Source organism: Calonectris borealis, chromosome 23 (genome assembly GCF_964195595.1).
Source record: "Calonectris borealis chromosome 23, bCalBor7.hap1.2, whole genome shotgun sequence".
Classification (NCBI taxonomy): domain Eukaryota; kingdom Metazoa; phylum Chordata; class Aves; order Procellariiformes; family Procellariidae; genus Calonectris; species Calonectris borealis.
In genome coordinates, this window is record NC_134334.1 from 3545785 (window position 1) to 3571757 (window position 25973).

Genomic DNA, 25973 nt, shown 5'->3' on the forward strand with positions numbered 1-25973 from the left:
AAATGGAGGTGACCTCTAAAACATGACTTTGATCACAAGCATTAGGGATGGCAGTGTCACTATAGCAATAGAGGAACAAACCTGTCAAAAATTGGGGCATGGCAGAGGGGGCAAGTTAGAACAATTGGGCTGACATTCTAAATATCCTATTCAATGCTATTGTGAGAGTAATTGGTTAAGGCTGGGCAAGTCTGGGAAACAGTCCTCTATATAAAAAGCTGGCTGCTGCACTTAAAATTATCATTAGGGGACTGTAATCAGCATTTCTTCAGCTAATTTTTTGTTGTGTATTGCAGGGCTCTGTCAGGACAGGTTGTATACATGCTAAATTCTTGAGGTGCTTATAATCAATCACTTTTTTCTACTCTCTCTAGAACTGCTTCGTTCTGCTTTTGCAGAAGGGGCCAGATACATATCTGCTGCAACTAAATTTCGGTCTATTCTGGAATTAATTTGGCTTCATGTGAAATGTATTGGACCACAAGCAGAATATATTCTGATTGCAAAAGCAAGCAGAAACTGGTCCTGGTTAATTCTGATATAGTCATACATAGGTTATTGCTAGAAGAAACACAGTACTCATTCGGAGGCTAGTAGGCATTCATTAAAGCAGACATTGTTTGGAAGCTGCAGTTTCTGTGTTGAAATACTTTGCTTTAAAATATCCATGGCAAAGGTTTGGCTGCAGTAAGAGCTGGCGAGTTCAGTGAAGGCAGGTTCTGTTTAATAAGGATAGGACGAAACCAAATCTTTGATGTAAATGCTTATGAGCTCTGCTTGATATCCACTCCCAAATTTTGCAATGTGAACTTTTCTCCTTGGAATCTATTTGAGGTTGAAGTCCAGGCTCTAGTTAAGTATTGCTTCTAAATGTCTGTATTGTATTTTATATTCATGTAGCACCTGCCCAAGCTAAGGGACTATTTTACACATACTATAAATGCAGTGCTTAAGAATTGCCACCATTTCTGGGGTAAACGACAATTGCCAGTTACAGCAAAGCATCACAATTTGTGTTCACTAAGGGAAGAAGTAAAGTAATAGTGAAGCTATCCTTACCTAACCTATCAAGCTAAAGAAAGGTTGAAAGCAGTTCTCTATGGAAGACTGATCTCTTTGAGCCTTGAAGGTACTGCTGTGAGCAGTTTTGTTTCATGAAAGGATGCCCTGCACAGGAAAGTGAAACAACAGCAGTGTCCCATTTCATTTCTCTACAGCACGTAACAGGAAAGATGGAATTTTTTTTGGCCTTGTACAGTAAAAATTAAGGCTGTGTTTACCTTGGAAGACTGTGGCCAGCTGGTAGGTTTATCAAAACAGAAGGAGCAGGGAATGAAATATTAGCTGAGAGTAGTGACTTTTATTCATACTGTTGAAAAGGTAGATGTGTTTTCCTTCTAATTAAGCAAAACAATTTGGGACAAATTTCTCTTGGGAATTCTTTTCAAATAGGAGTGGAGAAAGCTCCCCTTTAACATTCACAGTGCATGAGTCATGTGGTGAAACCTCTACCTAAAACAGGGAGGCAGAAGTCTCAAATCTCCTGATAAACCTGGTATTTCCAAGGAAATAGTAAGGTTTTTCGGGTTTTTTTAAAGTTTTTCTGCAGTCTTGTCCTTGCTGAGTTGCAGTCAATGTGATGTGCTTGCCAAGCACCTGAGAGTTTTCTTCTCTGAGACAGATGGACTAAAAGAGCGAGCAGAACATGACTGATGGATACAGAGGTGGTGATCTACTGGACCTTCTTTCTTTGACTGTGCGTGGCTGAGTATCTGCAGCTGCCACTTGCCAGGCTTGCCTTCCCCTTTCCAGGCATAGATCTTGTCTTGCAAGATGTGACATAATACTAACAGGGGTTCAGCAGTAATAGATTGTCCAGTCGTTATATCGGGTTGACACTGATCGGGAGTTACCGTTTGATACCTGAGTAGAGGGAATAAAGATGGAGTCAGACTCTTAGTGCCCAGTGAAAGGACGAGAGGCAGTGGGTACAAGTTGAAATACAGAAAATTCCACTTAAACATAAGAAAAAAAAGCTTCTTTACTGTGAGGATGGTCAGACACTGCAAAAGGCTGGACAGAGAGGCTGTGGAGCCTGCATCCTTGGAGACAGTCAAAACCTGACTGCCCCTGGCCCAGAGTAACCTGCTGTAGTTCATCTGCGTAGAGCGGGGGGTGTTGAGCTAGACAATCTGTGGATGTCCCTTCCAACTTCAGCTATTCTGTGAGCTGCTTTTAGGGGTAGTTCAGCTAAGCAACTCAAAGGCAGCATCCTAACCTGGGGAAAATTATTGACTCAGCGTTCCAGTGAAATTTCGGGATGATTTGAGGTCAACAGGATTTTACCTTCAGTGAAATTTCTGCAAGAAATAGTGTAATGTTTTTAATTTAGTGAGCTGCTACATAACCAAGGAGTCCTTGAAATTTTATTTCCCTTGTGATCCTTCTCTCTCTGTCAAATATCTAGGGCTAGGTCTACCTGGTTTGTTACTTAAATCTCTCTGAATTCAAAACAGCAGCAGGTTCAATGACATTGCACAGATTGCATTCCTGCTCTGTAAAGAGATTTCAGTCTTGGCCTGAAGTGTGTCATTGCATGTGTAATTGAGAAAAGCATTTTTGGGCCTGACAAGTGTTAAAGCCATGGGAGAAACTGGACTGTGACCTACCTGTAGTAGATGATGTTACCTTTCGTGTTTTGTATCTGTCATCATTGTCAGTCTTGCTCTGGCATATTATGAATAAGAAGGGCTATAGCAAATAACACACTTCCTAGCAATTCTTTGTGGCCCATGTAAAATAATGTTGGATTCATACATCTGTCTCAGCATATCAAGTAATTCAGTGCTTGGTCTCATTTCTCAGAGCTGTATGTAAGATTTTTAAAGCTCATTATTAAAGTATGTAGTCCTGCACCAGGTGTGGTTTTGTGCGCTCGGTGCACTGCGCTATACCTGTTCTGTTGGTGCTGTTCAGTTCCTTGCCTTTTTGTGGCGTCCCTAAAGATGGAACTCTACTGGTACATCCAGGGGTGGCACTGGTTAACGCTGCAGTGCAGCTCTCACAGCAACAAACACGTCGTTTTCTCACCCGGAGTAGCTCTTGCTCCCATGAACTGTTCCGTTAGATTCATTAAATTCATTATGGGTGTGACCACTGAAGGCAGTTTGTGTTTAAGTGGAGGGGAGAAGCTTTTTGAAATAGCCATTTAGAGGAGTGAAGAATAATTTTTCAATCACAAAATGTAGTGGCAATTTAGGTAGGAATTCCATTTTGGATTTGGCTAAGATACCAAACCTAACACTTCTGCTCTAGGGGAAACTCTTGAGAGATCCGTAAAAACCACAAGTGGTCAGGACCTTGGTTTTACATCTCATTAATAACCAAGAGCGTGTATAACCATAAGTTATTAGCAGCTGACATAGGATTTTTCATGCTAAAAAAAAAAAAAAAGTGGTCTGTCACTTTTTAACCTGTTCCAAGTAAAATACACTACTGAAATAAAGAATTTGCTCCTAATTTCATAATGAAGCTGACAATACTCTTGCTGGTGTAAATCAGGTGTAACAACATAGAAATTTGTGGATTAAGATAATTGAAATGCTTAGTCAGGTCCATTTTGTGTCTGGCAACTGCTTAACTATTAAGCAAAGAATTCTTTAATATAATTCCATCCATCACAGATGGACAAATATGTAGATGACTGAGCAAAACTTGCAGGGCAGTAACTTCAGGCATAAAGACTGTGGACTGGAATGGTTAGGTCTATGTTCTTGGACACACATCTCTGACTAATTACAGGTGGAAAGGATGCTGTCCTCTCACGAAATTGTAACTTTTGCATGCTTTCTTTCCATCCTGTCCCACCATGAGAAATGCTTAGATGTGCCTGAGATCACTTTGAGATGCTTTTAGGTGTACAGACTTGCTCACAGGTAGTGTTGACTTTTTTTCTTTTATTCATCCAGACTCTGAAACTACTTTTGTCCATGTCACTTTGGTTTTTAGCATAGATGCAGACTGGATCCCAGAATCCTTGAATTTCAGGAAAGTTCAGATACAGTTCAGAAATTTCTCAGGATCCAAACTCTGCTACTTGACTGTAGATTTCTGCTAGTAGTTTCTTCCATGCTGGCTGAATCTTGGCCAGAGACTGTGTGTGTCTGTGGGCAGTGCGTGCTGTTCTGGGAGTTAGAGCCAGAAAGAACCGCAGGTTCTGCCTGTGTGCAGCAGTCTGAATTACAGCTCAACTTGTCTTTTATTGTGAGGGAAGTTAGGGAGAGAGTGGGCTAATTTCTTATCAGTGTCATGAACTGGTTCTGCAGTGATAGGTGCCATTGTATTCGGATTCCAAAGTAATGTTAAAAGACCTGATTGAAAGTTTATTAAAAATTGCTGGCAAGGCTTCTGTTGATTTTGGAGGTACTGTTTCAAGTGTTAAGGAGTAAACCTGATTTCACTGTAGTTAACGTGAGGATTTCTCCCGACTCCTGTAGGTTAGCTTTGCTCTGTAAACAGCACCCCAGGAGGGACAAGTCCCCTTTGCTGGGATTCCAAGGCTGTTCTCAGCCCTGACTGATACCTGAGTTGGCTGCAAGGTCTCTCTGGCTGCTGGAGGCTGCTGCTGCCAAGAAAAATAGAGGCTTGCATGCTTATTGCTGGGATTGCTCATGCATGCCATAGTAATTAAATAATAATACCACAAGGATGGAACATTCATTTTAACTGTCAATCATCCTTGTGCTGGAGAAATTGGGGAGTGCCATGACTGTCTTGTAGAGGGATTTGTAATTTAAGCAAGCCACTGGAGAGTACGGGATTTTTTTATTATTTTTTTTAAACTTCAGGAGTTTTTCATTTACTTTTCTGGGACGTGCCATCTGGATTTCTTTTTTCTCCCTGACAAGATGTCTGCTCTGGCCTGTTTCTTCACAGCTGGAGCTCCAGAAGGGCTGAGGACATCTGTTTGTCTTCACAGTTAATGGTCAGAGTCTGCCCATGATTGCTGGCTTCTGCTTCTAGCTGGCCTGTTTCCTCATTTTTGCAGTGGAGGGGAGTTTATGCCTGTCTTGCAGCCTGGTGGAAACCAGGAATATTTGAATAGTCTCTTCCACATCTGCAGCAAATGCTGCATCCCAGTTCCGAAGACTCTGGTCTTGTTTGCTGTGTTCTGGAGACTGCACTTCTGAGTTCCTGCCACATGAGCCAGCCCTTTTTGAAGGATGAACTGGTTTGATTTTCCTTTTCTCTGCAACCCAACTGGTCTTTTGCTGGCTTCTGTTACAGCACTGAGGGAATACCCCATCCTGCCCGAGTTGGGTGCTTCTATTAATAAGTTGCTTCCTTCCGTTTTGTGAACTGCACTGCAGTTTTACCACAGACCTGTCAATCCCAGTCACTGGGACAAAAAGACATCTGCTTTCTTTGGGCAAAGCACGGGTAGGCTTTTACCTGCTTTACATTTATGAGTTTGTAAACTTAAATGCTCATAAACACAGTCCGCCGCAGGTATGACCTTGTGTGTGGTGATGCTGCACCCATCCATTTTCAGATGAAGTAGGGTAGGAAAGAACTAGCTTCCCCCATCAGAAATCATTGAATCTCCATGAAACTCCGATAAATATATTTCATGTTTGTTGTAGAAATAAGCTGCACCTCGTGTGCTGTTCTAAGGACTTTTGCAAACTTTATGAACGTTTGCCTCTGGACTTGATGTTTACATGTTACAATAGATGGAGAGGTTTGCACCAAAGGACCTTCTCGGCCTGTCTTTGACTTCTTTCTTATGCTTCGCAAAAATCTGCAGTCAAGCAATCTGTTGGAAGGTGATAATGTTTTAGTGAGGTGACTAATCTCACAATACCCGGGATTTCCTATGATACTCCATCTACATTAATTTCCAATGGAATTTCAGAAAGCTGTTTAAGTCCTGGGTGTGGTAAGTAAAAAAGACAAATAATAATTTAGCTAAAACAACCTACTATAACCCCTTGACTAAACACGCAATTTAAATGTGGTTATAAACATAAAAAGTCTGTTGAAGACTGATTTGGGTACAGAACTAATGAACTAGATTGTTATGAATAGTTTGTCTTGCTCTTGTTTGCGATACATGCTAAATTTGAGCATCAGGGGAGTGTGCATAACCATAACTCTGGCTCTGATTAATTACAGTAGAATGCATGAACGATACGGTGAAACGTCTCGGATATCCTTGCTTTGGCTTAGAGCACAGATGCCAGCTACTCTGCAGCCATCTAGCTGGAGGGGAGGATAAGGGGACTACCTGAATAGAGCAATTCAATGGGAGTAGATCTTTCTGTGGGTTGTGTCTGAGTGGTAAATCACCTAAGATTATTTGCTGAATTGAGAAGATAGAGTTGGCTTCACAGAGTTTGAGATGCATAACAAATATCCTTGCTCAGCTCTCAACACATCTGATTTCTGGGGAGCTGCTCATATTCTGCTGGTTTGTAAATCATTTGTTGACCCAATTTGTTTGAAATAAATAATTGTGATCGCATCAGCTTAGAAATCTATGGACAAGTGCCTTGTACTACACCCATGTGCCTGGATGCATGCCGGAGAGAGAGCTTTCCAGGCTCTGCATCAGCTTAGAAGCACTGACATTCCTTATAACCTCAAGCTGGAACTCCAGCAGACTTCTAAGATTTAACTTTGAAACAATTTATGCTACATGGATTTTTCAGAGCAGATCACACAGACTATGGTCTTTTCGCCTCAAAATCGGCTTGCCCTGATATTTCTAGTTAAAATTTGCAATCTTCTGTCCAATTCCTATTGCTCTTAGACAGTGACATATATTGCAGTTATTGGGACCTCAGCTCTACCTGCGTTCTAAAGGTTAATTGTTTCTACACGCTTCTGCAGACTATTTGATGAAAGGGAATCTATACTTATAAGTGGTACTAGAAACGTTGTTAAATTCAGTATGGTTCTCTGAGAAGTGGGAAGTGCTTTAGGGAGCCAAGTGAGACAGGTAATGAGCAAACATAGATGTGTTTGCTAACTTGGCTGCATTGGAAGCACCTTACAAGGTCACTGTTACTGTTAAGGCCACTAAGGGTAGAGCTGCAGTGCCTGTGCTGTGGCAGAACGTCTAGTGCTGTCGGACTAGTAGGAGCTTAACACCCAGGTTTAACACTTGTGTTAGATCTGAAAAATGCACTGTTGACTGACTTTGCTTCTATGCTTTTTCCACAGGCATCTTGTTTTCTTCCTCCTGATTGATGATAGATAAATATTGATTTACCTAAACTTGTAATGGGCTAGGAATCATTTCAAATGTCATTGAACCCACTACTGCTTTGTATTGCTTTCCTGCTGGAATTCTGATCTGTACCTGTGCTGTATCACCAGGAGAAGAAAACCCGGGTTTCTTAAATGAATTCCAAAAGTTTACAATAGGCATAGGGTGGGGTTGTTGTTTGTTTGTTTTAAATATTTTAAGTGTTCATTGCATTCTGGCTTTTTCATTAATGGCTCTGAATACTTAAGCATGGTTCATGAAACTTTGGGAGGGCTGGTGCTTTTATCCTCACTGTGATGGACATTTGGGAGGCTGATGTGTCAGCAGATTGGAACCTCCATAGTCAACCGTTAATTGCTCTTCACAAGAGCTTGGCAGGGTATTGGTAACCATTGGTTTGTGGTGCCTTTTTTAAATTTAAAATTAGAAGTTCATTCCCAGCCTAGGATAAAAACAACAGGTATGGCTATTCGATCACTTACTTCTGGTTGTCTCTGGGAGGTGAGTTATGGGAACCCGGGAGTCCAATAGGAAGTGGACCCAAATTCGTAAAGACAGATCCTCTCTTCTGTCCAGACTTTGTTTAGAAGGGATCCAGAACTAGGCACTGTAATGTCAAAGCTTCTCTAGATAATTTCTCTATGGCTGTGATATACTTGCAGAACATAGGAGTGGGCAAGGTAGTTAAATGTGCCAACGGACATCTTTTCTGCGGTCAGACGTGGACTTGGTTTTTCGTTGTGAATTGTTTTTTTCTATGTGCACATTTGTCACTCTACAGCCTGTGATTTGAAAGTTATGGAGCATTTCAAGGTTTTCTGTACGTTTTAATCTCCCGTATTGCTTGATAGATCCCACTGATAAATGTCAGATGCCAGTGGTGGTGAACAATCTCTGGCATCTGGGCAGGTTTTCTTTGTGGGCACGTATTAGGACTGTCAGAGGGCTGGGAGTCTCAGCAGCTTGAGAAAGGTCTCTGAGGTACGCTGGCTCCCAGCTCTTGGCTCTTACTGATTTCTTAAGCAAAGGGAGCTGGGAGGCCCTGCAGGTGGTAGCATATTAAGTTATGAGAAGGCATTTTGATGTTTTCAAAGCAGCATCTTCTGGCTTTTTGGACATTTCTGCTGGCAGGCTTAGCCTGTAACTTATTGAAGAAAAAAAATCCCACTCTAATAGGACTCTTTGAAAGGCTGGTGTCTTCCATACACTGTGTCAGAACTCAGATTGAAGTATTATCCTGCATTTGCAATGCTCCTGTAAATGAAGACCAAAACTGGCATGGTACTGGATAATCCACACTGAATTGCTTGTTACAGAAGTGTGAAATCCCATTTTATCCCACCTTCAATGTCCTCCCAAATGCAGTGCGTTTGGATCAAGGATGTGGTTTAGGCACACAACAGTCTGGTCTGGAAAGTTAGCATTCTCTGAATCCATGTAGTGACCAAAGAGATACAGCGATATCAGTCTTTGTTCTTGCTTCTCTTTAGATCCTAGAATCTCCAGATCCTCGAATCACAGATCCACGGCGGACCTGGATCTCCTTTGTTCACCGCCCAGATGATGGCAATACCTCTAAAAGGAGATGCAAAGGGAAAGACAAGAAATTAGTAGGTTATTGCTAGATTGCCATCAGCTAATAAACGTGCACCGTGGCTTCCCTTCCTACTGCTCATACGCAAGGTGTTTTGTATGCTCCAGCTTTTGCCTTCCCACCCCAGAGTGTGCTGCATTTTCATTTGTTTGTGTTTAATTTCTCAAAGTATTTTGGAGAAGTTTGAGACAGTAAGTGCTATATGTTTTGCAAGATAAGGTATGTGAATTCCACTGTCAAAATTCATTTTTGTTTAAACCAGCGATCTGTTGGACTGAGCCTTTTTTGTTTTGTTTTATTTTTTTTCTGCTCAGTAGAAATAAAATTAACATTCTTTTTCTTCCACTAGATAAAGTCCAAAGGATGTATTAATCAAGATGTGGACAAGTAGTTTATTTCAAATTAATGAATTACTGATTATCCGCTAAGTGATGCTTGATCGTGTGTGCACTTTTAATCTGATGCTTAGACAATCTTGAATGCTTTTAATGATTTCCTTTTATTTCTCAGTGAGCTGATAGGCAGGAGTGCTTCCATGCAGGTTTACTGCAGTTTAGTTGAGGAAACAGGAGCTCCCTGGGAACAGTATACATCAAAATAGCATTGAACTGTTGCGTGTTCGTGCTACTAGTTTAAAGCTCTAATGTGTGTGGCTAACCTTTACAGGTGTTTTGAATAAACTGTTCCATTTTTTTCTGAGAGTTCTACTGTGGCACCAAACATTCATGTATGTGATCATTATGTCTGAGCAATATATATTAATAAACTAAAGTGTGGCAATATATATTAATAAACTAAAGTGTATTAACTACATTAATAAACTAGTTAGCGAATAGGCAGAATAAAGAGCTTAAAAGCTAGTATATTACTTTGGTGATATGAGAAGATACAGAAGCGGCAAACTTAGTCTTGTGCCTGTTGTGCTTCACGCTGTATATATGTACTTGAAGAACCAGTTAGTGTTTACCTGAGCAAATAAAGATGTGAGTAAATTCCAAGTGCTGGAATTCACAGCTGGCTGGAGAGTCAGTTTAAGATTTACTGCATCGGGCCTGTAGTTGAACTGATAGTGGAGGGGGCTGCTCACGTGGCTGACAGCCCTGTAGAACTGGCTCATGGCTGAGAGAATTTTTGGTCTGTCAGTGCTATTGCCTGGTTCTAATTCACATGTTTTTCTTTGGTTACTTCCTTAGCGTGGCCTTGTTGGGCCCCCAGGACCTCCTGGCCCCCAGGGACCTCCAGGAGCACCTGGTGCTGAAGTCACCCGGGAAGTCCTTCTGCAGGAGTTTAAGGAGATATTAAAAGGTAAAGACTGTAAGAGCTTTGAGCTTTTGTGAGCCGCTTCTTTTGGTAAGCGTGATGGCAAATAAAGAACTGGCTTTGCAAATGTTTACCTTAAAGCATTCCCCTATCTGGCAATCAAAAATGTGAAAAAATGTTTCCCAGTGCTGCTTAGTTTGAGTTGAAGAGCTGAGTGCAGAAGTCTAATTGCACAACTAATGGCTTCATAGAGCAGGCTCTTAAACTAAGCCTTTATTTTCCCATATTTTTTCTTTTCTTCTCAGAAGCCATTGAGCGTCGAGCATCCCTGGCTATTTCAGCCCATCCTAGCCAGCTGCCTCCACTCCTGCTCTCCTTGGAGGAAGCTTCACCCCACAGACGTGTAGAGGAGGCATTCCATTGCAAGCTAAAAGGACAAGTCATTGTAGATAAGAAGACCCTGGTAGAACTTCAGAACTTCCAGTCGGTGAGAAGGGATTACAGACTGAACCTGTGCAACTCCACAACAGCCATTGTGCGTAGATCAGCTATAGTTCCCCTAGTCTGCAAAGCTGTAGGTGGCTCTGTAGATAAAGGTGTTTCCTGAAAGGGCAGACTAATCCCAGAAGCTCCTCTCAGGCTGGGATGCTATGAATATAGCACTACCTTTTTTGTGATTGACAGAAGTAGGGTCTCATATGGTGACTTCAGCACTGAACTCAACTGCAGTAAGACGGACTTTGAGTCCACTTTAGCTCTGAGTCCTCTCCTTCCTGACAAGCCCAAGAGGCAGGCTTTCTTCCTCTCTTGCAGCCCAGCTGAATCTCATTACAGTTCTTACTGAAGTTCTAACAGGTCTGTGCAAGAGAGGGCTGTCTCACAGGTCCAAACAACAGTCTTTTTATTTCAGTTAATGATGGAGAAAGACTTGTCCATGTTTGGCATTAGTCTGAAGGATCTGTTCTTTTTTTCAGTGCACACCCTGTTTGATTCCAGAGTAATGTTCAGATGTAGAAAAATGTCAGAGGCAGACAGAAGCCGTTGGTTATAGGTTTGTGAGCCCAAATGAGAGCCATCATTTTATTAGATGGGCCCCTCCTGATGCTCAAATTCTTGACATAATGTTTTATAGAAGACTAATAAAAATTACCTATATAATTTCATTATAGTCATGTTATAATGACAAGCACATCATCATGGGATGCTGTAGGTCATTATAAGCAACAAGCAAGCTGTTGAATTTGATATTAAAACTTCTACTAACCATTTCTGAACCAGTTGCAAATCTGAAACTTTGAAACCAGGATCTGAATTTGAAATATAAATGTTACGCAAAGTAATAGCTAAAAACAAATAGTTAATTGGTAATTAAGGAGATTTATTTTAGACTTTGGAGTCACAAAGACTGTCTAGTAGCACAAGGCCTTCAGATACATGGTTGCTTTCGTGATGTGACAAGAAGAGTTTGAAGAGTATGAACAGGGAATATGGCTTTCCGTCAGCAGGGTTTGCTAACACTGTCCATGTAGTAAGGTGCTGAGCTTTCTTCCCAGCTGCACTGAGTCCCATTTCTGAAGAATCCTGTCCAGCAGATCCTTTCCTATGGGTAGTTTTGCTGCTAGTAGTTTAGCTGCAGGACTAGAGGCAGTGGTTATGTTCTAAATAGGGTGCTTTCCTGGATCTTTCCCAAATACACTTGTGGAAGCCTGGTTTGACAGCACTGTGGGTGCTGGCACAGAGGCAAGATTGTACTTGAAGTGTGGGCAGGGCTAGAGAGATCTGCTGCCTCATTAATTAGGAGGGAAAATGTGAATAAAGACATCTCAGCAATCAGTGCGTAGGCTGATGCTTCCCATGCTTTGTTATCATATGCCTAGCTTCTTTCTAATTGCTTCTGGCCCTGAAGCTGATGTGGGAGGGCTGGCAGGCCTCTGGATGCCAGCCTTTCATTTCAGCTTTGGGACAAGAAGTGTCTGGTTTTAGCTTGTGCTCTGATATAGGGGAATTTAGCAGGGAGGGAGACAGTGGATGCTCTTGCGAAGATGAAAACTTTGTTTTTAAACAGTCCAAGGGGGAGAGAGAGTGAGAATTCCCCTCCCTCCATTCTGTCAGTTTAATAGTGTGAAGAAGCCAACAGTTTGATACTTCTCAGTGAGATAATAGGGATTGACTCTAATTCCTGGATTTGGACCTTGCCCAAAGCATTTTGAGATAGTGGAAAGAACCTGTGCCGAGAAACGGCCTATCACTTCTATACTCTGCCATTTGAGTATGATGTCTAAGTTACTCTGACCTTGAGTATTGAGAAAGCGTGATGGTTTTCTCATCCTTCCGTGCTAAATTTCCTCCAAGAACATTCCCTCCTCCTCTTCCTCTTGGTCTCACAAGTTCCTTGGTATCTGGAATGGAACATGTGATACTCCTTTCCCCACACCTCTTCCTCCTGTATCTTACCTTTGAGGCTTCTAACAATTGCCTCTTGCAAAAGCTTTAGGAAAGGTGGTTTACACAGCAAGACTTGAAGTAACTGCAGCCTCTGACAGGCCATGGAAGTGGGATTTATCTGGGGCCCAGGAATATCACTGGAATCAGATCACTTGTGGCTAAGGTGGCCCACATGCTTTTCATGGTGAAAGATCCCAGAAGGAGTGCTGGTGTCTCTAGTGCCCTGAGTTGAGCTAAATGTCTACCTATGGCAGATGAATTTTACTGCTGCTTCAGGAGATTGGTGTATCCCCTCTGTGTGTTGGTTCCTCTGCAGGCTGGGTTATCCTTTTCTTTAATAACAGATAAGTCAATGCATTGCTTTCCACAGTCTTTATCACTGAAAAGCTAAACTGGCAGTTCACATCTCAATCCTCTCTGTGCATGGTTCCTGTTTTCCACCCAGAAGTAAACTATGGAGCGTATGAGGGAGACGCGGGGATAGGAGATGAGCTGAGGAAGAGAAGCTGACCCTGGTTTGTACAGAGTGGCTGGACACTAACTTGTTTGTTTGCTTTTGGTCTGCTAACTGAAATAACTGTGTGCAAGTAGTTAGTTTCTCAGATATAAATCCCTGGAGTGTTTGAAGCAGCTAGGTGAGTATGCTGCTGTGAGGCAGCAAATGCAGCAGGGAGCTCTAATTGGTATGGGGTTTAATGGAATATTTTGCCCAGAGAACCTCTCCCTGCATTGTCTATTTCTATGAGCAAAAGAATAACAAAGCCACAGAGGGCATGAAGAAACAGGAATGTTTTATCAGTGATAATTTACTGGTGCCTAAAATTGCCTTCCATGCCAGTGGTTTTGGAATTATGTTGCTGATTCTGCTAATAGCTGTAACAAGAAAGGAATGAATTAACTATGCAGGATAGTTTTGCACATACAGGGCTTGGATCTGCTCTTTCAGTGAGGTAAATCAAAAATAGCATTATCAAAAATGATGGCGTGGTGATAGCATAAGAATGGAATCAATCTCCTTCCATAGTCTTTGTTGTTAGGTTAGCTGTTATATTGTCCGTGTTTGTATACATAAAGAAAATAAAGCTCCTTTTGTGTGTATGTATCTGTACATAGGCACACATCAGTGCACATATAGAGACCTAGAAATCATTGTATGAAATGTAGTTGTTCTGCAGTTCATTATTACTGTTTTCCCATTATACATATGTAATCTTATGAGAAATGCCACTGCTGTTGCACATGGGTATATTTTCACCACTATATATGCATACATAAAATATTTCTAGTAAAGTTCTGTGAAATTTAAGACTACAGCTAGATCTTGGTAAATAAGGACTGGGAATTACTCTCTTGTGAGCCTTGCCTGGGATTTGCTGAATGAAGGCAGGTTAGTCATTTCATTCCTTCTACCAGGTAGTAACTCTCTAGACAAACACAACTGGACACAAATATTTGCAGCCTTACTTCCTTTGAAAGAGAAAGCTAAATAAATTATTCCCACCCTGCACTGTGAAAGCTGGCAATTTCTGGCTGTGATGAACCAGAATGGGGAGGCAATTAACTTCCTTCTGGTACTTGAACAGAGGTATTCCACTACCTTTTTTCTAGTGTAATAGCACCTGTGGCCACACTGCTACAAATTTGTTCACCATGTCTCAGGCCCCTTTCACCATCTAGTATTGGAAAGCATACGCAAATGTTGGGTTGTTGAGATCACTCAGTTATGCATTTGTGCATGTTTTAGGGATATAGCAGTGTGCGTGCCTTTACAGAGTCAGATTTGAACAGCTCTTCTGTCCCGTAAGACCAATGCGGGGCAAATCTGTCAGGACAGCATTCAAGGGAATGCGTTCACGTTGCACAGAATGCCCTTGTGGTGGAAGCAGAGTCTGACTAATGTGCTTTCTTGGCCCACTGAAGCCACTCCTGCTTCTCCCCAGCTCTAGCCAAATTCATACAAGGCAGGCCAAAACAAACAATAAACATTTCTCGCAGAGTTTATTTTAGTCTGAGTCAGATAATCTGCTGCGAGTTTGACTTAAGACTGCTTCCTTGCCACGAGGAGAAGCTGCATGCTATTTTACTAGGGTTTTGCCTATTCTGTAGAATCCAAGGCTAGAACAAAATGAAACTAAATATGGAATCTGTAAGAATCCAAACAGTTGTTCTTTAACACCATCAAAGCTGTCTGACTTAGACCTAAAGTGGGTAGAAAACCTCTGGAGACCCATATGACTGTTTCCTCTGTCCTTGTATCACAAAAACAGTGTATAAGGTTCCAGGTTTTTAAGCCTGGGGACACTGCTTGGCCCCATCTAGGAAGTCTTTGGGAGTAGGAGGGACCTCTTGACTCAAACAATGGGAGATCTTGTGTATCAGAACATCAGCGGAGCTAGAGGCCACTCGGACCAGCAGAGCATAGGGATGCAGTAAGCACAGTCCGAGTCAAGATGAGTTAGAAGAGTTCGCCAGTGAGCAAAAAGGGCATCTTCATGTCTCATACTGATCATTTTGCCTTTTGTGGGCATCAAATGCTGAGAGCGAGCCCATCTGGAAGGTGTGTTCTGGGGAGATAAGGCAGTAGCCTTGCAAATTTTTTCAGCTTTGTCCTCATGCACGTAAGCTTGTTCTTTGTCACGGGCAGAGGTAATTGTTGAGAGTGCTAGGGACTTGTTCAGGGTCTGCTTTTCTTATCTTACAGCCTCTGGCCAAAGGAGCTTTTCTCCGGGGGACAGGATTAAATCTGGCAACAGGACGTTTCACAGCACCTGTGTCTGGCATCTACCAGTTTTCAGCCAATGTCCACATTGGTGAGTGTTGTCCACAGCACCCTTTTCTGTACTGCTTGGAGGGAGTCCTGGAGAACTCTCTGGGTCCTGTTTGATTTGAAGCATGTGCAATGGCAGCCCTTTGCAGTGAGCTCTCTCTTTGGTACCATGACCCAAACCCCTGTCCTTAGAGCTGGGTGCTTTCACAGACTGATAGCCACAGCAGGCTGCTCCATGCAAACCAAACAAATCAACACTCCTTATGGAGGATGAGTTTAGGGACTAAATATATTCATGTGCGGAAGTTATGGCTTCCATAAAAGACTTTAGAAGAAATGAGCGTGATGATATAGAACTGCATCAAGGCAGTTTTGACTGTGTTTTGTCACCAATGCATTCGTTCAATGGTTTTAAGCATTCAGTGGTGAAGTATTTTATAATCCAACACCAGAAGGGTGCTTTCCTAAGAAGTTGTTATGGGTTGACCCTGACTGGACGCTAAGTGCCCCCCAAAGCCACTCTATCACTCCCCTCCTCAGCTGGACCAGGGAGAGAAAATATAACAAAAGGCTCGTAGGTCAAGATAAGGACAGGGAGAGATCACTCACCGATTACTGTCATGGGCAAAACAGACTCTATTTGGGAGAAAAATTATTTTAATTTATTGCCAATCAAATCAGAGTAGGATAATGAGAAATTAAACTAAAATCTTAAAACACCTTCCCCCACCCCTCACTTCTTCCTGGGCATAACTTTACTCATGATTTTCTCTACCTTCTCCCCCCAGCGGCACAGGGGGACGGGGAATGGGAGTTGCAGTCAGTCCATCACACGCTGTCTCTGCCACTCCTTCCTCCTCAGCGGGAGGACTTCTCACACTCTTACCCTGCTCCAGCGTGGGGTCCCTCCCACAGGAGACAGTCCTCCACAAACTTCTCCAACGTGAGTCCTTCCCATGGACGGCAGTTCTTCACGATCTGCTCCAGCATGGGTCCTTTCCACGGGGTACAGTCCTTCAGGAACAGACTGCTCCAGCCTGGGTCCCCCGCGGGGTCACAAGTCCTGCCAGCGTGGGCTTCTCTCTCCGTGGGTCCTGCCAGGAGCCTGCTTCAGCGCGGGCTTTCCACAGGGTCACAGCCTTCAGGCATCCCCCTGCTCCAGCGTGGGGTCCTCCACGGGCTGCAGGTGGATATCTGCTCCACCGTTAACCTCCATGGGCTGCAGGGGGACAGCCTGCCTCACCATAATCTTCACCACGGGCTGCAGGGGAATCTCTGCTCCGGCGCCTGGAGCACCTCTCCCGCTCCTTCTTCACTGACCTTGCTCTCTGCAGGGCTGTTTCTCTCACATATTCTCTCTCCTTTCTCCAGCTGCAGTTGTGCAGGCTTTTTTTCCCCCTTCTTAAATATGTTATCATAGAGGCGCTACCACCGTTGCTGCTGGGCTCGTCCTTGGCCAGCGGCGGGTCTGTCTTGGAGCTGGCTCTATCAGACATAGGGGAAGCTTCTAGCACCTTCTCACAGAAGCCACCCTTGTACCCTCCCTGCTACCAGAACCTTGCCACACAAACCCAATAGAGAAGTCGCAAGGTTACTGGTGTCTCTGTTAAACCAAACACCAGCAACGGGTGGTCTGCTATGTTGTGAAAGTGCTTATATTTCTTCCACTGCTTTCCCCAGACCACAGTGAGTTGAAGAGTAAAGTCCAACTCCGAGCCAGAGATAACGTCCGAGTGTTGATCTGCATTGAATCCCTGTGCCACCGATACACGTGAGTTACTGCAATGCTGTCTTGGCAAGTATTTTTCTCAGATGGGCCAATGTTTCAGCCAACTGTGGCTCATCGACAGTGAAATTTATATGATAAATGCTTGTAGAACTTTTCTGAAGAGAGTGATTCCATCCAGCCCTTAGGTTTTATGTGTTTTTTTTAATTCTGATTTTTAACCTTTCAGTGCTAATTACTCTAAATAGCTAAATATTGCATATGTTGAGAGAATTGTGAATGAAGTTGGCTGAAACTGGATGTAGCTAAAGGTGCTGAATGCTCAGCTATCATCATAAACATACAGAGTGGGAGAAACACTTTAATTTTGTGCCAGAGGTTGTTAGCTCAATTTTTATAATTTCAGCTGCATCCTGAATGGATCACAGCATCTCACTCATGTTGCCATGGAAGTGTCGGAGTGATGAGAATGAATAGGTGGAAAATAGAGGTGAATGGGTCCTGAGGCAGAAAGTGCAGGGCTTGTATACAGGTATATGATACCTTCCCACAGCCCTCAGCTGCCTTGTGGAGCTCGCTCAGATAACCACGCTGAATTTTCCTCTGCTGGGATCCATTAGCAAAACTCTGCTAAAGAAATGCTTTTGTTAGGGCATGGCAACCTTGGGTGTGGTGCCTTATGCAGTGGGCCACGGCATCAGCATACTGTTGGCTGCTCTTGTTTGCTGTGCTTCTGTCGTCCTTCCAGCTGCAGCATATAGATGCCCTGCGTCTCAGAGAAGGCCAGCTTGCTCGGGAGGAGTTTGGCAAGCTTTGCTTGGAGGAAGGGGCTGGGGAGCCCCTGGGCTGGGCTGAATTGCACCCAGCAGAGGGCAATGCTGCTTGCACAGAGTGGCCTCCGCTTCTGCTTGCAGCTCGGCCCTTGTCACGGGAGGAAAGATGCCTGTACAGGGCCGTGCAGATTTGCTCTGCCCTGCCTCCAGCTCTTCCAGTGCAGCTGTAGCAACGCCCTTGCAATAGCACCACTGAAATATATCCATAAAACGACTCCACAGGTGCAACTTGAAACCCACAAAACCATAAATTTGCTGCTGGACTGGCTGCTTCAGCTCTCGCCTTCCCTGCTCCATGAGTCGGAGTGCTGCAAATAGGACTGACCTCTCCACAGGCATTTCAATTTAGAAGCTTTATTGGCGGGTGAATTTGACATGAAGCTTCATGTAATAAATAAACGTCTCTTAGGTTTCATTGGTCTGTGGAAAAGACTTGATTGGTATCTGAGTACCCATTAGTAACTGGGGTAAAAGGGAGCTGTGCGCCCACTGACCTGGTGGGAAGTCAAGGAGCTTGCTGTCTGGAGCAACTGGCACCTCCTCAGCCTTGTAGACTGTTTTATAACAGTTCTTTTACGATTGCAGCACGTAAAGTGAGGCAGTGACAGACTGGCTGCAGTCACAATGTCAGCAGAAGAAGCGAGGTGTAACTCTTGCCCCTTGAAGGTTTGCCTGTAAGCTGCAGAACTTTAAGGACATTTCATTTCTGGCACTTGTGGTGAGAATTCCTTTAGATCTTGCTAAGAATGGACCTCAGCCTGATCTTGAAATCTGGGATGCGTGTTGACAGTAGTGATTTTGGGACAGCCCAGGCCTTTAATCACAGGGGTGGAACAGGTATAAGTAGGGTAGAATGTTACTGTCCTTTTTACGAGTAGCTCTCACAAATTGCCTTTGCAGAGTGCAGGTTCCTATTCCTGTCCTTTACTCTGCATAGCAAAGACCAGGCAGGTTCAAGTAATCGGGTTTTTTTTCTTCAGCGTTGGTGCTTTTTTCTTTTCACCTACAACAATCTCCTCTTATCTTAGAAATTTCATCAAGAACAGGTCTCATGCCCCTAGCCCTTGGATTCCCCATGAACAGAGACTGCAAGTTCCACAGAACCTTTTTCTACATGCTTTTGGGATGTGGAAAAATATTGCCCGTTGCTGGTGTTGACCTGATGATATTTCAATAAAGATTTGAGTCAATGAGTGGGTGAGATTTATGAAGCCACCTAAGAGGATTTAAAAGTGAAATTGATCCTGCAGATCTCCAAGAGTGAAAAGCTGTTCTCCCATCCTGATCTCCACTCTACATTGTCTTCAGTTTCAGAATCATACTGAAAATCTAAATTCCATTTAAACCATTTTGCAAAATAAATGGAAGTGACAGTGGTGAGTTTTTCTTCCTAATGATTCCACAAGCTCCCCACTGATTTGATGAAGGCACCTGAGAGAGAACAAAGTGTTTTTCTTCTGGAAGGCTCACTTCTGTCTCCAAGGATAGAGTCTGTCTGTGTCTCCTTCTCTCCTCTGCTGTCAACCTTACAGTAATATTACTAAAGAACGGATGTCAGTCTCTGATAGCTTTCAACATGACTTTTTAGTCTTGCTTCCTTGTTCTGGTAAATGCAAGCGCAAGACTTATCTGGATAGGAAGCTTCCCCGTGGGCCATGGAGACCACTGTGCCTTCCTCATTGCAGGCCTTTTTAGCTGAAAGCTCCTAGAAGACTGTTCTGGTTCTAGCTGGGATGTGTGAACCACCTCTTTGTCACATACAGACCAGGCAGGTTTACTGGGGTGTTTTGAGATTAACTTGCCATCTGAAGAATTTATAGCTACATTCTCCAAAGAACAGTAACCGTAAAAACTTTTTGTTCTTAGACAGAACTGACCCAGATGTTAATCGTTTAGGTAAAGCTGTCTGATGTCTGACTCGGAGTTTTCATCAGTTGTCCAGGGTTGCAATTTATGATTGCTGTCCTGCAAGGCTGACCTGAGTTGAGTGAGTTAGACAGCATGGGAGTAAAGCAGAGTCAGCCCTGGCTCTACGAGGGGCATCTCTCTCTCCTGTGGTGGGTGAGAGTATGACTGGTCTGTGGCATGGAAGGAAGATGGGTGGAGGGATGGGAACCTGTCTGGACAGACATTCTGCTGGCACAGGCTGAGCTGCTACCCGTGCTTGTGGAATTTCCTTGGGGATGTCAGCGTACACAGTCTTTCATTTGAGGGAGCTGAAAGAGCCCTAAGGGCTTTCGGCTGAGAGAGATGGAAACTCAGAGGCAAGGAGACAGTTGGAGTAGAAGAGATTAATGGTGGGAAGTTCCCACCCAAGTTAGGCTTTTGGCAGGATATGACACACAGACTGAGCTCTTCAATCAAGGTGGTGCCAAGTGGCTTGCTCTCTCTGGGCCAAATTGCCCCTACCTTTTATGCATATTATTTCCTTGCAAGGGGGCTGGAAACAGCACGTTTGCACTTGCTAGGTTTCGTCACCACCACTTCATGGAAAAAAAGGGAGGAAAGGGGTTGGTTTTCTTGGGAAAACAACTAGCTCTGCTACCACTGGCTGGGCAGATTTCAGAATAACCAGCCAAGCATGGAGCTCTGTGCTTTCATATTGCTTTGGAACTGAGCTTACATGGGTTGTTCTGATTGTTGATGTCTCGGGCACCTCCTTCCACCCTGAATCCTGTACAAAGGAGCTGAGTTAGAGTTCTGTAAACAGAGGATGCCACAGAGAGGAACTGTCCTACATCTTGGTACTGCGAGGAATATGATGGCTATTTAGAACATGGTGTTAGAAAAGAACGGTGCTTGAGGGGTGATCTGGAGCTCTCCCTTGAATTTTAACTGAAGTGCAATTTTTTTTTTTTTGGCTTGTATGTGACCCCTGATCCAAATGTCCTCCCAAAACAGCTTTCAGCTGCAGAGTATGTTCTTTCTTGCATAGGCTGAGTACATATGTTGTTAAGGTGAAATAGGCCTTTCATACCTTGAAAATGAATGAACTGTTATTGGCAGAATGCACATAGCTAGCTCTTTGCAGAATAACAAGAATATAAACTATTGTGGTGGTCAACAAACTGGGATAACTGGTATGTAAATAAATCTGAAGGCTTGTTTAGCACCTGTTCAAGGGTGGGGGATAGAGACCACAGGACCTTGAGAAAGGCCTCTGTGAGAGAAGGTGCCTCCCAGTTCCTGCCTCCAGCTGAGTTTTGCATTCACAATCCTGTATGCTCTGTGGGTCTTCCATTAATCACTACAGTGAGGACAAGGTTCCACTGTTCTCTTTTCAAGGCAGCTGATTCCTGCTAGAATCAGGTCAACAGACCATCTGTTTAGTACAGATTGGCACTAGAACCACCAGGTCCCATTTCTAGGGAGGTCATGAGACTATTGTCGTTCCACATACATAGTTGTGACTGCCTTAGGTGTTTAACCTGTTTATTTTTCTTTTGCTACTGTTTAGGTCTTTGGAAGTCATTGCTGGTCTGGAAAGTAACAGCAAAATCTTCACTATCTATGTGCATGGCTTACTGCAGCTGCAGGTAAGCCCATGCAGACTGGGAATCACTCTACTAGTTTCTTGGCAGGCTGTGCAGTTATCTACTGGCAAGGCTGAATTCTCACCAGGAGGTGGGGAAGTTTTTATTAACCTTCTTTCTAAGGTTAATGAAGTTAAATGCCTTACCTGGGGTGACTAGAGAGAATCTGTGGCAGGAACAGGAACAAAAGCCAGACTTGTGTTGCACGTTCTGATCTTAAGCCACAGAAGTAACCTTCCCTCTAAGAAATGACAGTAAATATTTTTCTTTCTCAGATCTCCTCTTGCATTGTCAAGATGGCAGTTGTATTTCCATTTCATAGAAGGGAATCTGAAGCACAGGTGGCCACTTGACTAGTCACCCCAAAAGATGCTAGCGCAGTAAGGATCTAATTAAGTAATAAACCTATAGCACAGTTTCACTACAGAAAATTTCCACCAAGTCAAAGCTGTAGTGCTGCAGTAAAAATGTTTGGTCAGATCCTGTTCCCAGAAGCCACAGAGAAGGGCAGGAGGCTTCTGTGCTTAGTTCATGGTAGTGAAATGCTTTTTTTCCTCCTTTTACACTGGGATGAAGTGTCAGATATTTTCCTTTCCCTTTTGTTCTCTCTGCAGGCTGGCCAGTACACCTCCATATTTGTGGACAACAGTGCTGGAGCTCCCATCACCATTCAGAATGGATCAGATTTCATGGGCATGTTAATGGGCGCGTAACAACATCTGCAGCAGTGAGGCAGGGAAGGATACGAATTAGAGCCTTGCAGTGTACATTTGACTGAAGAAACCTTCACTTTGACTCTTGAAGACTGCTTCCTGTAACTGTTGGCATCTTTTCAAACAAGCGAAGAGCCTTTCCTTTCACAGATACTTCAGCTTGCTTTCAGAGGCTACTGCTTTTCAAGGTCCACACCAGTTCATTCATCATAAAAAATATACTTTTGTAATTCAGAAACAAACTCTGTAATATTTAATTTGTGCTTCACCAGATGCTCACTGAACAATACGCTGAGATTTGGAATTTGTTACCTTATAACTTTATTTCACAATAGCACTTGTAATCAGCATGTCTTTTGGGATTGGTTGCGGGGTGTTTGAGTTTGTAAATGAAGGATTGAGAGGGTAAGTAAAATAGTGACTATATTCTATGTGTTGTGGAGGAAGGAGATGAGGATTTGCCAGCAAAACTGCTTTTTTCATACAATTGTAAATGGTATAGGCCCTCTCTCATGTTCAGAATTGGATATATTTGACAAGAAGTATGTTGAATTCTCAGACAATGCCTGCTTCATAGATGGGAATCCCGGGTCTGAACTCTTGAATTGTGGTTCTTTATATCTAAGTATTTCCTTGATCTTATTGATGAAGCCGAATACCTCGCTGCCTGCGCAGTTTTGTTTTTATGAAAAGGTAAGGCCAATGGCACCAGTTCTAGCATGAACTCCCTTCCTTGTATTCTTACGTTTTAGTAAGATATACATGTGGTTTTGGACTGCATCACGTAAACAGCATCCTCTCAGGTGCCATAATCACTTGTAAATGTGTCAAATGCATTACACAGGTCATCGAAAGCCTGGCAAAGACAGTGAGCATAGCAGCCTCGGATCGGATACGTCACCTATTTGGTGCTTGTTGAACTGCAGCGAAATGATGAAAGAAAACATGGGGCAAGGCTTACTTCCATCAGGTGGCCAGGGTCATAGGGAGTCTATCTGAGCTCTACTTGGAGGTTGAAAGTGCTGTCAAAGACCTTTCAAAAGACCGTCCAGTGAATGTTTTCTGGATTTCTACAAATCTGTTTGCAAATGTAAGCATGTGAGATTGAGCCCCCAAAGCAGCTTTGCATATAGCTCCAGGCTATAAACTCATTTTAACAAGTATAAAAGGGTGTTGACATTTCATGGGGTTAAGGTGTTACCCAAGATGTGGTAACATCCTTGTGATTAAAAAAAACCACACTCATTTAATGTACCTCTGTAGCTTTCCCTTTCACAGACACCTGGCCCTTTTGTTGATTCAACTTAGCTAAGGAAATGGTTGTATAAGTGTGTCATAAATAGATGGTAGCAAGGCCCAAAATGGAGTCCAGATACTTGTTCTTGAATGTTTGCAGTGAATGGAAAATACCCCTTTTACAGCGTTGCAATTTTTGATCAACTACAGTATCTGCGTGTAATGAAAACAAAGACTGCTGGGGACAGCAGACGGCATGAAAAAAATGTCATCCGTTGCTGGGTCTGTTGTTCAGGTTGATCAAAAATGTTTCTACAAGCTCCAGTAACGCTGCTGTTGAGGTGTTATGCAAAGATGTCTTATTTCAAGAGCTGTGGAAAAATCTGCTGTAAAACAGGCATGGCTGAAATTGTTTTTTCATCTCCGTTATAAATACCTTGAGACAGATCTGTAAGGGTACTAAATGGTATTTTTTCTTTTGTGAAGAACATATTAAAGTGATACTGTTGGAGGAGGAAGGAGAGGTACAGGGAATAGTCAAGTAGTTACACAGGTAAATTCCACTTTCTAGTCAGTGGAATGCAGTTGTTCTAGACAGTCACACAGATCCAGTTAGAAATATAGCAACTGTCAATGTTTATATGTTAATTCTTGCTCCACAATATATGCCAGAATTCCTATGGATTTTTTTGTAGTATACTTTGGGGAGAGAATGTACTTTTAAGCATAAACTGGGTGCTCCGCTAGCAGAGGGGAGTCCAAGGCTATTGAAAGGCATAGCAAGTAGCAACGGTAGTAATTTCTGGAGCTTCAGAAAGCATATAACACACATGAATATCACTAAACCCTATCAATAAAGGTTGGCTGTTTACATTGGGGTCTGATGGAGTAAGTGTAGTCAGGGCAAGTGGCCTATATCCCAGCATGTATTACTATACTGTACTTTGTACTGTGTGAATATTTGTAATAAATTGGGCTGTTTCATGCATGACTTACAGCAACATAATCAAAGTGTTGTGACATTCAGCATATGTTGTTATATCTGTAGGTTTTTGGAACCAAGTCTCACTGTTCTTGGTAAATCAGAGTTAAAATATTTATTTTGTGTAGAACTAAAAAAGTTTGTCAGACTTTGTTTTGGGATTTGTGACTTTTTTTCCCCTTCTTTGCTGTGTTTTACTCTCATGACCTTCTTAGTAGGAGATGAATTGTTCTGCCTTTATCCCTGTTCTCCCGTATTTATGTAAGGAGTGCTGTCCTGGCAGGTGTTTCCCCAGCGTGCCAGAAGCCGTCCAAATGCACAGTCAGACGGTCCTGAGGAACACCCAGCCTAAACAGCGAAGGCTTAGATCTCCCTCGGCAGGAGTGATTTGCCTGTGGACAGCGTCAGAGAGAAGGAAGCCTCTCTGGTGTCTGTCTGGAAGCCACGTTGCCTTTCTGCTCCAGCCGGCAGGGAAAGCTTGTGCCAGGCTCGGCGCTGGGGAAAGGAGCCAAATGAGCAGAGGAGACGGACACCGTGTCTCTGGATTTGTCCTGAGTTCGCTGTCGCCACTGGAAAGCTTGTGGGGTTTTGAGCAGCTCTTTTTATCCTCAGGATAGAGGGTTGTCCCTTAAGGAGCTTTCCTATGCATCACCAAGGTCTTTTAGCCAAAAGACTGTCTCTAGTGTTTTGTTTTGTTTTGTTTTTAAAAGTCTTTTAGCTCTGAACGCTACCAGGCTGCAGTTCTCTTGTATCCTGGGGCTTCAGCCAGCGATCAGTGCGAGCAGGAGATTGTCCGTCCCGCAGTAAGATGGGGCAGAATGGGTTGAAACAGCCAAGGAGCGAGCTGCGCCTGGGCCTCCAGTGTTGGGGCGCGTGTACAAAACTCATGACTAATATGGACACGAGCCTCCTGGCTGGGCTGCGGCCGAGACAAATACTCTGCAAGGCTTCCGTGCTGTTTGGAGAGTGAGGAGATTAATGGTGTGCGAAGCAAAGTTTCAATGCTCCTCTGTAGTCGTAAAATTTATAGTCCAAGAAAATTTAAGAACTCGGGAGGACTGAGTTCAGTATGAAGTTGTTTATAACAAAATAAAAACCCATGTGCTTGAGCCTATGGTTTAATGGCCAAGTGTGTTAATCCCACCCAGTGGCAATGGCTATTTGTGGCATGCAAGGGGAGAAGTCTAAAAGAGGCACAAATTAAATGGCCGGTTTTTTTCCTGGGCCCTTCCAGCGTGCTCCGTGCACTACCTGTACGAGCTGAGGCAGGGGGGTATGATGGGGGCACCGCACTACTGAGATCCTAGCAGAAAAAAATGCTGCATTTTTTTTCTTTAACATTTCTAAGTTGTTTAGGGTTTTAGGGAACCTGGAGGTGAGGAAAAGTACATCTCTTCTTACCGGAACAAGTTTCTTTCCTACCCTCATCTTTGAGTTCTTCACAGAAGCGTTTGCCACAGAATCACCTTTAAAAAGTTTCGAACATTACTAACTTGTACTTCCAGTCATAACTTTGTCCAGGTACTACATACTAGCTCAGGAACACTTGCAAATGTTATTGTGACACCCCACGTTGATCAGTTAATGTTAAAACTTTGCTGTCGTCACCATGCC

At 43.3% G+C, this 25973-nt stretch overlaps 1 protein-coding gene across 10 annotated transcripts in view; it reads left to right on the plus strand.

The window, feature by feature from the left end:
• Positions 1-25563, plus strand: part of C1QTNF12 (C1q and TNF related 12) — a 31795-nt gene extending 6232 nt beyond the window's left edge. For 3 of the 10 annotated variants that reach the window (XM_075172374.1, XM_075172375.1, XM_075172376.1), the window contains 7 exons: positions 8761-8880; positions 10058-10169; positions 10430-10659; positions 15271-15379; positions 17017-17107; positions 21353-21431; positions 22043-25557. In XM_075172374.1, the coding sequence (XP_075028475.1) occupies positions 8761-8880; positions 10058-10169; positions 10430-10659; positions 15271-15379; positions 17017-17107; positions 21353-21431; positions 22043-22141 (840 nt within the window). In that variant the 3' untranslated portion in view covers positions 22142-25557. Of the gene's footprint in view, positions 1-8760; positions 8881-10057; positions 10170-10429; positions 10660-15270; positions 15380-17016; positions 17132-17468; positions 17595-18923; positions 19272-21352; positions 21432-22042 lie in introns of those variants that run through there. The other 7 variants (XM_075172373.1, XM_075172371.1, XR_012677050.1 and 4 more) reach the window with 6 other exon arrangements.
• The last annotated feature ends 410 nt before the right edge of the window (positions 25564-25973 follow it).